The 13,410-nt window shown below is 34.4% G+C and overlaps 1 protein-coding gene across 4 annotated transcripts in view; it reads right to left on the bottom strand.

Annotated features, from left to right (window-relative positions):
• shn (zinc finger protein schnurri) overlaps positions 1–13,410 on the bottom strand; it is an 84,519-nt gene that overhangs the window by 11,277 nt on the left and 59,832 nt on the right. For 2 of the 4 annotated variants that reach the window (XR_012999814.1, XM_076372632.1), the window contains exons 4-7: positions 10,924–11,044; positions 6,025–8,079; positions 1,854–2,046; positions 143–391 (exon numbers count right to left, since the gene is read on the bottom strand). Coding sequence is in view for 3 of the 4 variants with exons in the window: in XM_076372632.1 (XP_076228747.1) it covers positions 143–391; positions 1,854–2,046; positions 6,025–8,079; positions 10,924–11,044 (2,618 nt within the window). In the remaining variant the exon portion in view is untranslated. Of the gene's footprint in view, positions 1–142; positions 392–1,002; positions 1,074–1,853; positions 2,047–6,024; positions 8,080–10,923; positions 11,045–13,410 lie in introns of those variants that run through there. The other 2 variants (XM_076372636.1, XM_076372640.1) reach the window with 2 other exon arrangements.

Genomic DNA, 13,410 nt, shown 5'->3' with positions numbered 1-13,410 from the left:
TAGACAGGAAATCATATTTATTGTGCGTGTCTACACGCGAGGACATGACAAATGACGTTCTCTCCTTGAACGAAAATCTCCTATTTCAAATATTTTAAGATAAATTATAATATCTTAGGAAATGCTCGAATACATTATATACCTGAAGACTAGTAAGACTATTATCACAGTCGGTAGTATCAATGTCGTTCAAATTGACGCCAGACCTTTCCATTTCTGCATACGTTCCAAATGGTAATTTTCCTAAACATTCTAACTTCATAATATGCATCTTGCTTCGAAGATGTTTCGCCAAGTGGCCGTGTATTCTGAACGCTATTTTACAGTCAGTACATTTGAATGGTCTAGGATTGCTAGTCGTTGCAGCCCCGAAAGTAGAAGTCATACTGACCTGCAATGAACCGAGTAATTATACAATTGTGAATCCAAATAATTTTCTGAATGTAAAAACTATATCAGAACCGTAACATTCTTTTTCTGTATAATTAATTGTCTTATAATTAATCAGGATATTCAATTTCTTCCTTTACATTTATTTTCAAACGGTCAGTTATTAACATTACTAAACCAGTATATTATGTTCAATATAACGAATAAAATTATCACGAAATAATTACATGTACCAGCCAGTATTTTTTGGATTCACTATACATACAAATTAAGCCTTGGAAAGAACGTACTTAAGATTAGAAGCATTTCTATGGTCTTTTTCTGCTTATTAATTTATAATACTTAGACGTGCTGGTAAGCTATCATTCATTGTAAAATGTTTAATGAAAATTACTTAACATGTGTAATTAGCCGGATAGGGAAGTCAAAAATGTACTTTCATTGGTATTATATTATTGGATAGTTCAAAAAGGATAAATATTTATTACCAAGCTTAAACCGTCTTTTCTTTGACAGAGCGATACTGACAGAGGAATATAACCAATGACCCGTTATCCAGATTACTCGTGTCTGCTCTTTTTGAAGTGTTCCAAGTTAAAGGCTCGATAAAAATAATTACTTTCCCCTTTGACAGCTATGACTATTTATTTTTTCGTTTACATACATTTTAGATCGAAGTACTTCTAAAAAATAAATTTATCTTTTAATTAAAACATGCAATTACTTTAAGAAAAAACAGTAAGTCGAGAGTACGGCTTGGATTTGTGTTAAAAGAATTTATAGTAATTTCTTCGTCAGATGCTGAATTATTATCCTTACAACATATTTTGAAATGAACTTAATAATTTCGAATATAATACATAAGGTACTTATTTGCACCTTTAATTGCGAGAGTTACAACTTTTTAAATTTATATATTATTTTGTTCGCTATATAAATACTTGAGATTATGTTATACCTCTACTTATTAAAAAATATAAGAATTTAAAGTGTAAGCCTTAAAGTGTATTTTCATGTAAAAAAGGTAAAAAATGTCCAGCCTTAATCTCACCTTATACAAAAATTTGAACAAATTCGATGCAATTGTTTATGATAATATATCGTTACTGCAAACATTGAAATATAATTGTGATAATTTTAAGATGTTAAAAAATTCGTGCTTTTCAATTGAAAAATCCGAAAATAAGTAATTATCTCTAATTAGTTAATTTTATAAGGTCAAGGAACTTGGTACAGAATATTTTGTTTTATGAAGTATTGAATAAGTCTTGAATTTTATTCGAAGGCATTTTGACTTCCTTATCTGAATGTACTTGTTTTACTTGTTTTAATTTTCTGAAAATATCTGAAAACTGAAAACGTTCTCGTTTCTATCTTTAACAGTACTATCTTAATAGAGTTGGAAAGTATTGAAAGCATACGTTAATATAATAATTTCAAGTAAAATTATATTTGTAGATTACCTTATTATGGTGAGAAACAGATCTTTCATGTTTTGTCAAGTGACCTTTGGTTCGGAAAGAAACCGCGCAACTTTCACATCTAAATGGTCTCTCGAAATAATGAATGTTGATATGCAACCGTAACTGACTAGGTTTGCTGAACACCTTGTTACAAATGCCGCAGACGCTTCTTCCATCCTCAGTGACACTGTAACTACATTCGGTAGACTCAGTTCTTTTAATGAAAATTATTTTGACATTCAACAAAAAAAGATAATAAATAAGAACCGTATTAATACTTTGTCGAAGCTGTTTGTGTGGAAAAGCGAGATTCAAATTTAAGTTACGATGCAGTACTCTCTCTATAATCATGAGTTCATCAACCATCATAAAATGGCATCGCCACCTTCATCACATATTATGTATGAAAACTTTATTTTCATTTGCTTACCACTATTCACCTTTAAATAAAAATGGTTAACAGACTCCATAAATTTAACATATTTATAATCTCTAATAGATTTATCTATTTCTGACCTTTCAAGAATCCTTTTATAATAAAATTATAAATTTATAATATATAATCATTAAGTATCATTTAAGTATGAAAAAAGACAATTAAAGTTGGTACACTTTCATTCTATAGAAGGATAGCATGTAACACTGAAAATTATTACAAATACGTAAGTAGATACTGAATATTTGTCTTATCAATTCTTGTTTATTCTGCAAAACTTCCACTATACGTTTTGAAAGTAATTTATGTAATGTTTACTATATTTTTGGTGGATTTATACACCTTCCACAGTACAAGAAATTGACAAAGAAGACACTAAATGGTTGTTATTTTTCTCTACTGTGTTTGTTCTATGTCCTGTAATTGTTGTTTTCGGCTCTGTACCGGTCATTGCGATGTAGAATAGAAAAATAATAGTTATGAAACCGATAGAAAACCTACATACGGTGTATATAGTGACTGGAACAGGCTATAGTTTTGCTCCTGGTGCAGTTAGAAAAAAATCGTAAAGGAAAACTGTGCTATTTAGCGTGTTCTATCATACTATAATACCGGTTTTTGTCATAAATGCATTGGTGCAGTTGCAAAGCTCAGATGCATTTTTTAAAAATAAAACTTTATTTATTTATTATTTCTTTATGTCATGTTACATAAAAAACGTTTAAGATACTAACGTTGAAAACTCAATATTTCTCGAGGAACTTTACTTTGAACATTAAGTGCTATGCGAATAGGTTGTTGTATTTGCATTGGAATTATTACTCTGACATCTTATTTACTAACAGCGTGTATCCAACGAATTTTTCAAATAAAACATCCCGAAAAAGATTGAGCTATCAATAATATGTTCTGTGTAAAATGACGGAAATAAACGATTTATATAAAAAGGAACATAGATTTTCATTTAAAACAAAAGTGTAATTGCGCTTTGCAATTGTGACAATGCATTTATGGGAAAGGGCTGGCATTGCAGAATGACAGAGTCTTATAAATAGTATAAAGTTTTTCTTTATGTTTTTCTGTAACTTCACCAGGAACAGATTCATGGTCTGTCCCAATTACTATGTACAACAGATAGATTCTGTATAATATCAGTTCTGAAAAATCAAAACCGGTATAAATATGAACTGATACATTCGTAAGAAGTATGGATATTTTTTCAGACTTTTTAAATGTTTCAGTCAGGGCATCTATGTAACGGTTCGAAATACTTATATTTTTGAAATTTCATTTTATTTTCGAAAGTTTTACTCGGGCAGTGTATAATAGGAATTAATATTGTTTATTTTACTACAGATAAGAGAATGTAAGCGTGTATCATTTTTGGTATATGTCAATTTTCGTAAAAAAATATTTTTGTCAGGCATATGGCCGCGGATAGCGGTATACGTTACAAACCAGCAAAAATATAATAAATGTAACTTAATATTTTATTGAAAAATCAATAGACTCTCTAAGGAAAATATAATCAAAGTTTTCGATACCACAGAACGTATTAAACAATTAAGCGATACTGTAAGTATACGAACAGTTATACATACGAATCTTTTTTAGATAAAATTGTAGAACAGTACTTTAATGGCCTGTCCAAATATGTATATACATAGATACTTATTATTATTGACAAATTAGGGAGAATTGAACAGATGAAGTACCATGATCTAGACTGGAGTTGAATACCGTGGAAAACCCGAAAGTAAATTTACAAAGAAAAAACTGAAAAATCCAAGTTATATTGGATTTGTTAATAGGCGAAAATTGTCCACTCGTGACACGTTTTTAGCGAAATAAGGCTTTTCATTTACACTGGCAGAACAAAAAGCGAGTTACTGAAACAGTAACAGTAACAGTATCGTATGTATTGTCCCTTTATAACCTTGCGAGAAACTAGTGATACGATTATATGAAGAAAAATACTGCATGTTGATGTCTAAACTGCATGTCTGTTTCGAAACTTTACATAAATTTTTAAGCTACGTCAAAGCACTTTATTTATATAACTAAATATTATTATTAAATAATATTATTAAGTACAGGGTATTAACAAAAATGAGTCGAATACCTGGAGGCGGTATAGTATCTATTCTGCAAGAGGTGTAACAAATATCTAATCGAAGCAAGCGAGTGGTAAATGCAATTGTTTCGATATAAAATCAACAAACGGCGCGATGCACAGGGTGGAACGGAATGTTTGAATTTTGCTGCTACTGCGTGTTTCTACACCTTCCGTTTGATGAATATTGAAGTAAAGAAGCTGCCCCTAAGTAAAATTCTCTTTGCCCTTGAAAAGAAGGGTTGAAATGTTGTATTGCAGCATCGTATCCTACTCATCGCGGGAGCAAATAGTCTCAAAGGAGCCATGGGTGAAATAAATAAATAGTTTTCTGGTAAATCGATGTTGAATTTCGCGTGGGAGAGTAAAAGAACACGATGTCGATTGTCCTGTTCAGGTAGCCGAATATCGATTAGGTAAGGTAGCTATGTAGTAGGAAGATCGTTCTCAGCTGGGTAACGACATCGCGGCGGCTCTCAATCGGTACACAATATCGATCGTATTTTTCCAAAGGACGGAGTGCACCAGAAAAGGACAATCGATATCGCGTTCCTTTACTCTGCGACGCGAAATTCAACGGCGATTTATGGGAAAACTCTTAATTTTTTACCCATGGTAACTTTGGGACTATTTGTCCTCGCGATGAGTAGACTATGATGTTGCAATAGAAAATTTTAACCCTTTTCCTCAAGGGTAAAAGGGAATTTCGCGGCAGCTTCTTCTTTACCTTAATATTCATCAAACGGAGGGTGTAGAATCACGCTATAACAGCATAATCCGAACATTCTGTTCCACCCTGTACAGGCATAGCCCCTATACTTGAAGTGAATTTTGAAAAATGTTTAATTTAACCGTGACTTAAACCAAGGATAGGAATGAATATATATATATATGTAATAATTTTCTATTACTAATATAATTTTTTGAACGAAACAAGAGAATGCTTAGACGGTACAATTAATTACATTTCAGACAGACGAAAGTCAAAGTAAAAATGCAGGTTAAAAATCGGTGAAACCAGTAAAATGACGATTTAAACGCTTATGATTGAATATTTTCATAATTGGACTATGACGTCTATGAATTTAAATGGGATCCGAGGCATCAAATCCTAAACACGCGATTAGGCGTGAAATGACCCATATATTAAATACTCGTGTACCTTCGTGGTTCCAACTTAAGAAATATTCACATCGAACGATTTGCTCTGCTTTCGACGATAGAAGAGGTTTCGCAAGGAAGAGTTTCATCATACAGATCAGGCATACTCTTTTTGCTTGAAACATAGAGACTGTAAAAATGATCTGCCGAATCAAATCGTTTTCGTAATAACGTTGACAATAGCCGAGGATATTTTAATGGGTGATTTCTTTCAAATGCGAATACTAAATTTAGTCCCATAAAAGCATTAAATTCTTGCTGAATTGTACCTTGAATTACAAGTGTTTATTTAAGCTATTTAGTTTTCTTATCTCTAATTTGAAAGCACTTTTCCATCTATTTCGCATTATCTATTGCAATGTAATCAATTGTTGAGGCAATAGAATAGATTTAGTAGAATAATAATGCTATAATAAGAAGGTGAATTATTTATGAACTGTTACACGAAGAATATAACTCACCTGACGTAATTTGGTGCAGGCCCACTAGAAGGTTGTAAGAACTCGGCTTGTGGTTTGGCAGTTCCCCCGGTAGGCGAAGGCGATCTAAATCCTGGTCCTCCGACTACCATTTTCCTAGCGACAGTGTGCTTAATGCTTTCCGCTATGCTCTGCTTCATTTCCGTATGTTTCATCTCAATGCGATCCATAGGCGTGTTTCTCATGTCCATGTTCTGCGGTCTCGAGGCTTCTTGCATTTTGGAGGCTTCATGCATCGCTAACGGCATTATTTCAAAATTAACCCTGGACTCCTGAGTCTGAGCGTGTCTGTAGTCCGATAATAAAATCATATCTCTGCTCGGAGGTCTATTATCTACATTGGCTTGTCGCGTTTCCATGGAGTTCAAGGAGGTCATTTCTTGATTCAATCGTGTGTCGTGAGTCAACGATTTGAATTCTCGACTAGGAGATCTCAGTTCTTGCCTGCACAGCTTGTAGTCTTGAGTGGGAGGTCGTAATTCCTGCACCTGACCCCTGTAGTCCTGGATCGGTAGTCGTATTTCTCTGCTGGGCGGTCTCATGTCCAAATTCCGTGGACTCTGGCTCTGAATGCAGAGGTCCGTCGACGCGTTCCGAAGTTCGTGGCTGGTTGGTCTGATTTCTTGATTGACCGCGTGACATTCCTGCGCTCGTTCCAACTCGTTCATCGTTTTCATCGAATTGAATACCGAACCTCTGTCGATGTCGTTGTTCATGTGCGGAATAGGTAACAGCCGACTGTTACCGTCGACGCTGAAAGGCTTTGGCGAATGACGATCCACGTTTTGCGGAGTGCTTCCGTTAGAGGACTCCACCGAGTAACTCGATCTTTCCGAGCAATTGTTAACCATAGGCACACCGTACTCTATGCTTGGTTTCGAGCTAACGGAATTAATCAAATCATGCTCGATATTATCTCTATCGGTGATTGCTCGACTTCCTTGTTCCTTGTCCCTATGGACCGATTCCAAGTCGTAAGGTCGCCGTTCGACCGTCACGTTGTTCTGATAGATCTTCTCTCTGATCTCCATTTTAATTTCATCCGCGGTGTGCTTCAATACGTGCTTGTTTCTGGAATCCATCAGGGTTTGTTGCATTTTACTAGGGTCGGCGTAAGTCACGGTAAGGACGTTGTTCTGCTCGATGTTCCTTGACTTCGGTGAAAGCTGTCTCACGTAGAAGTCTCTTTCCTTGGAGTTTTTCTCGACTTTTGTGTTTCCAACTCGGTATTGTTGCTTGATTTTACTGTCCATAACGTGTCGCTCCGTCAGATATGCTTGTAACATGTGACCCTCGGCGTCTGGTTTCCATTCTCTTCCCTGTATCGGCAGTCTCTCCATGGTTTGAACAATCGTCTGCAACAAGATGGGCTCCGAGACTGGTGTCAAAATGTCCGCTGGTCTAGCCCTCCGAGGAACAGGCGACGGTAACGGCTGCACGGCCGGTTTCGTTGTAAGATCCATCGGCTGAGACAAACTATTTCGCGAGTCCGAGTCGACCTCTTCCACTTCCACGTCGGAGTTCTCCTTCTTCGACGACTGAATCACGGTTGTGCGGGATTCCTCCGAAGCGGTGCGACTCGACGGGAAATAGTATCGATAAGGCAATTCGTTCCTAACAACGGTGGCACCTTGCGTGCTGACACCTTGTCCGCTGAGAGGGGCATTGCTTACCGTGATAGATACGTTCGTGGGTATAGACGTGGTTGGGAAGGTTAAAGTATACGGATAAGTTGTTGGCCTGCCGGATGGCAGAAGCCCCGGGGGCCGGTTCGCGTTTCGTTGCGAAAGGCTCAGCAAACTCTGCGCCGCCTCTTGCTCTTCGCTTCCAGACTCTTCGCTCTCTTCTCCATCGGTTTCTTCCTCTTCCTCCGAGGATTCTTCGGTGTTTCCACCTGCCGCTAGACGAGCGATAGCTTCTTTATCGATGTTATCGTCGCAGACGGTTGTGGGTACAGGAACGACGCCCAATTCCACGCACTTTTTGTAATGTGCTTTTGATTTCATGTGTTTGGTGAGGTTGCCTTTGGTTTTGAAACTGCACAAAACAAATTGACAATGTGTAACACCAAGTCTTCGTTGTTCCAAAAGTTCATTCAATATTAATTATCGCCTTTCCATTATTATTCCAGCTGCTTTTATCGTTGTTCTTGTGTTATTTTATCAAGTAATGATTTCGATTTAAAAAATTACAAATAGCTACAAATAGCTACCTAGCTTATACTGTCCCTCAGAAATCGTTGGTGAATTTGAAATATTTTTGTGCCAACGATTTAAAAAACGAACAGATACACAAATAAGGCGATACATTAGGCCACAAACTGTAAACCTTTTAGATTGAACATGATTGAGCACCGAGTGTATCATTTCAATTGTCCACAGCAAATATCTCGAAAGACACAACACATACTGAAACATGTTTCAGACAGAAGTTGTATATTATCATGGAGAACAGACGATGCTGTCATTTATCTGTCTTCAAATAAAATTCAATCAAAAAAGCTTGCAAAGGTCGACGCTGAGAACTTTTAAGCGGGTCTATTTAAAAAGCAGTTTTTCTATATTTTCTATATTTTTACGACGCTTTGATCTGCGTTCAGGTCAAGACCCCCGTAAACAGGCCTATCGACTGCCTTCATAGCAAATTTTGACTTGTCAAAGAAAACCTGCAGTAAAGTCGTTTCTACATTTACCGAATGCACCATCCCCGCCAAAAAATTCTAAGCCCCAATCGGGGATTTACTTCTCCGATTTGTCCGAGTTGAGTTAAGAGAATTTTTTCTCAAGACAACTCGAGTCAATCAGTGATCATTCGCAATAAATACAGTTTACACCGCTACATCCACAAATATCTTATTATTCATTCTTTGAATTCGGAAATTTTCGAAAGCGTAAGATCAGACCTCGCGAGTTATTTTAAGACCAATTAAAACGTACACCGCGAAATACCTTACCAGGCAGAGTCATTAACATTCAAAGGAATGAAACAAGGGATTGGTGAACAATGTCAAAATCTCTCCGCAGCAACATTATAAAACGTAAACAGCAGAAAATTTCAACATTTATCAACTTAATATGTCGGAAACGTCTTATGTAAAAATACTATACATATAGGTTGTATTTTGGAAATAGCTCGACATTAACTATAATAACTAGTAGCAAAGAAACATAAGTTTGAATTACCATCGAATTTCTATACAAAATATTTTTCGTATCTTTGGTGTCTTTACAGATATTTGGTGTGAAGATTAAAATGGGACACCCTATATGTGGTTCTCCTTAATTTCACACGGGAAAATAGTTCGTTAGTTCCCTGGAAGATCTCTTTATTCGCTACGTTTATGTCCATTATTACCGACAATGAATTATTCAGTATTTTAAAGTATGCATGTTCTACAATGTATACACGAAAGAATTTATTTAAATTTGTAAAATTCACTTAGTCATAAATATTTAAACAGCTCTAATACACTCTTTCTTCTTCCTTAACATTTTTGTCGAAACGTTTTGATTTGAGGGAGGGGGGCTATCAGATTCTTTTTGATCACCTCAAATACATTTTCAAGAAAACTTGGTTTAATTTCCATTGTTGGGCAAAGCAGACAATGTTTTGCATTCGTTTTGCATAAAAATGTATACATAGGCTAATTAATAACTCAACTAATAACTCAGAATAATTTTAAAGGTCATATCACGATCATCATAGCGTGATTCTACACCTTTGATTTGATGAAAAAGTATGCAAGAAAGTGTTCGCGAAATTCACTTGCTTGAGCTTGAAAGAAAGAGATTAAAATTTGTTATCGCTGTATCGTATTGTATTCGTCACGGAGGTAAGCAGTTTGAATGCAACTACGGGTTGGAAATCATTCGTCTGTTTACAAATTGCTGTTGAAATTTCTTTGAGTAAAGGAACGGGATATCCAGTTTCTTCTTATGCTTACAGATAGTGATGAGTAAGCGTGTTTCGGACGGTGAGAGTATCGTCCGCGATGGACCACGGCGCAAAATGAAAAAATGTTACGCAATTTGCTCAGAAATCTCAATAGACAACTCAACTGATAAACAATGTCATTCACATTTTCCTAAAGCAAAAGTTCGATGGTGTTAAGTCCGCTGACCCATCGTGTACCACCAGGCAAGGACGTACGAACTTTAAGAGCATCTTGCAAGCGCATGAATCATTTCCAACTCATGGTTCCATTATAGAATATCTACTTATCTCCGAATGGAATAAGATGAAACGATACACAATTTTGACTGTTTTTTCAAGGTCAAGTAACCTAGGTATATTTTCTGGTAGCTTCCCTACTAATCTTCCTTATCAATCTTGAAAAAATCCAAGTTGTAGAATTATGTTTCCATGGTCGCTGCATATAATTTAAGTGCAGGATGGAACGAAATGTTTGTTCTTTACTGTTACAACGTGATTCTACACTTTTGGTTTGATGGAAATTGAGGTAAGGAAGCTGCCGCAAAATTCCCTTTGCCCTTGAAAAAAAAGGTTCAGGAATATTGATTAGTCAATGTAGGTACATAGTAAGCAACGGCGCAGCAGCGGCTCGATGAATAAATAATATCGATCGCATTTTCTATCAATCGTAAATGTATACATATATTTACATTCAATATTCATAAATATTTATATAATTAGCTTGTATCTATGATTTAAAAAAAGGTATAAAGTAAAATACAAAAGAAACACGAGTATTAGATATTATCGTGATAAAAATAGTATTAATTTTAATGATAGAAGTGTAAATGTAACACCAAAAATTATAATTAATTGTACACCTATACGCCTGTTCCTTTCTTAAATTTCAATTAAGCTCGTAAACAATAGTAATATGTATGTAAATAATATGCGTGTGCCGCGACTTACCTAAACGCGCAATGCTTGCAAGTGTACGGTCTTACATCCGTGTGTGTTCTGATATGTTTCTTCAACATGGATGGTTTTTTGCACCGTATGCCACATTCTTCGCAAACGTATCGACCTCGACCTTATAGAACAGAGGAATAAATTGTAACTTCTGACTATGCAAATTAGACGCATAATATTTGAAAAGTAATATCACTTGTAATCAAAAAAATATCTTTTACGCTTTGAACACAATAATGATTATAACTCAAGCAACTGAAAGTAAATGTAAACATCACTGTAAACATTTTAACAGTTCCGCAAAGTTTACTATAATATATTTATTATGTTCATATTTGCCATGCATTACATCAACAGATTAGAATCTAACAAGTGAACGTATCTGTATGTTACACGCCGATTACCATGAAATACATCTCGAAAATAGGTCTCGGGAAAATATTTTACAAATATTTCCTTTATCGGTGATGATCGTTATTATTACTGAACTACATATATTATTCCAAATATTTCGGAGAGAATCTATAGGATACAGGAAAAATATTCTTTTGTGCGCTTGCACTGTACGCTTATAAATCAAGAAATCAGTTATACCTATACAAATTTAAATTTCTTTTTAGTAAGTTTTGTAGCTAAGTGTTAATCAGAATATAGCCAAATAATTATTAAACCATAATTAATAATATAACCAATAATTATTAAACCATAAGAAAACAAGTTGTAAAAAATTAGACTTTCATAAACTATTCAACTCCTTCTATGATTTTTTAAAATTTCTAATCAAGTTCTCGATATAATTTTTTTTCAAATGTGCAACTCATCCTATACTTTTTGTGGTTCACTGAGATTGGACTATATACGTAGTGCCGTTGCTATGAAAGGACCAGAAACAGTATATACGTAACAGAGAATAGATGCTGAATGTGAATAATAACAGTTCATAAATTCGAAAATCGATAAAAATTTAATAAGAAAAATTACTTACAATTGGAAAACAGAAATTCGGGCTACATTCAAACTTAACCAAAACCAACATTTTTGTTAATCTTGTGTACAATTTAAAGAGAAATTTCTGTAAGCTGGTTTTTAATGCCAGAGATACTCTGAAAGTATAGTTTTAACCCTGAACAGCGAGGATTGTTTTTAGCCGTGAAACAAGCAAAGGTGCACACGGGCTAAATATTTTTCCGAGAACTATTTTCGCCATAAATTTTGCTGTATTATAATTTGTGTGCACTGATTTAGCATGTTTCTTTGTCAGATTATAATCTCAATGGGAAATAACGATTCGAGGGAGTAATTAAGAATTATCCATGTTGCATTCCAAAATTTCATGTTAATTAAAAAAGGTGTTCATTTTGTACGCATGTATAAAATGAACGAACACTATGATTCGTATAAGAATTCGCATTGAGAAAATACTTTCTTATATTTTATTTTAATACATTTATATTGATTGCAAATTTATATAGAGCAGATTCGTAAACTGATTCTTGTACCACTACAAACATAATCAATTAATTAATTAATTAATTAATTTATCGGAAGAAGTATAAATATAGAAACTCAAAGTATGCGAGACCCTGAAATCATGGTTGCTCAGTGCTCGGTTGGATCGGATCAGGTCGGGTTACACAGTCGTTCGTGTAATTATTCGAATGTTTACATTTACAACTTTTAATACGTCTTTTTCTTTTAATTCCGTAGGTTTTTACTTACATGGACGTAATTGTGCGTGTAATTTACGCCCAATGATAAGACATGATGCGTGTTAGCATAAGACATGATATATCGTTAGCTAATGGTATTTATCAGTTCATTATTACCGATGAAATTTTAAGCAAAAATATAATTATTTATATATTTTAAGGAAATATTTAAAATTAAATTTAGAAAAATTAGTGAAACTGTAAAGTGTAAAAGATTTAACACATTAATAGAACGTTTAATAATACAAGGGAATAAATCGAGAAAAGTAAAAATATATTCCAAGCGATTAAAATATGTTTGATTTCCTGTAATTTCTCGTTAAAACACAAGGTATTTAACACTCCAAAGATCGCAAATTCCAGTCTTAGGTTATATTAAGTACAATTTTTTCGAAATGTCCGAAAGACTTGTTATTTCCGGCAGATTTTCCGTGAATGATTTACAGGAAAAATATAGACCATTTGAAATATAACTACCTCCTTTTATAGATCCCTTAATATGCAAACCATTCATTATTACGAAAACTTCCTTTAATATATTATCATGTCGCTCAAAAATATTCAAAATGTGTATGACTATTTTAGTTAATTCTTTCAAAGTTTTCGTGTTTAAATTTATTTTGTAATTAATTGTTTCCGTAAATAATCTGATAATTCTATCGAGAAAAGCCCACTTCTTCGATTACAAAAACCTTTAAATATGTTATAATAAAAGACATAAAAATGCTTTTGAAATTTCTTAGTTCGATTTTAGGTTTCAATCAGATTTGCGTTAGGT

The sequence above is a fragment of the Nomia melanderi genome, chromosome 1 (genome assembly GCF_051020985.1).
Source record: "Nomia melanderi isolate GNS246 chromosome 1, iyNomMela1, whole genome shotgun sequence".
Classification (NCBI taxonomy): Eukaryota; Metazoa; Arthropoda; class Insecta; order Hymenoptera; family Halictidae; genus Nomia; species Nomia melanderi.
Note: the sequence above shows the minus strand (reverse complement) of the source record. Positions and strands in the feature narration are given on the sequence as shown.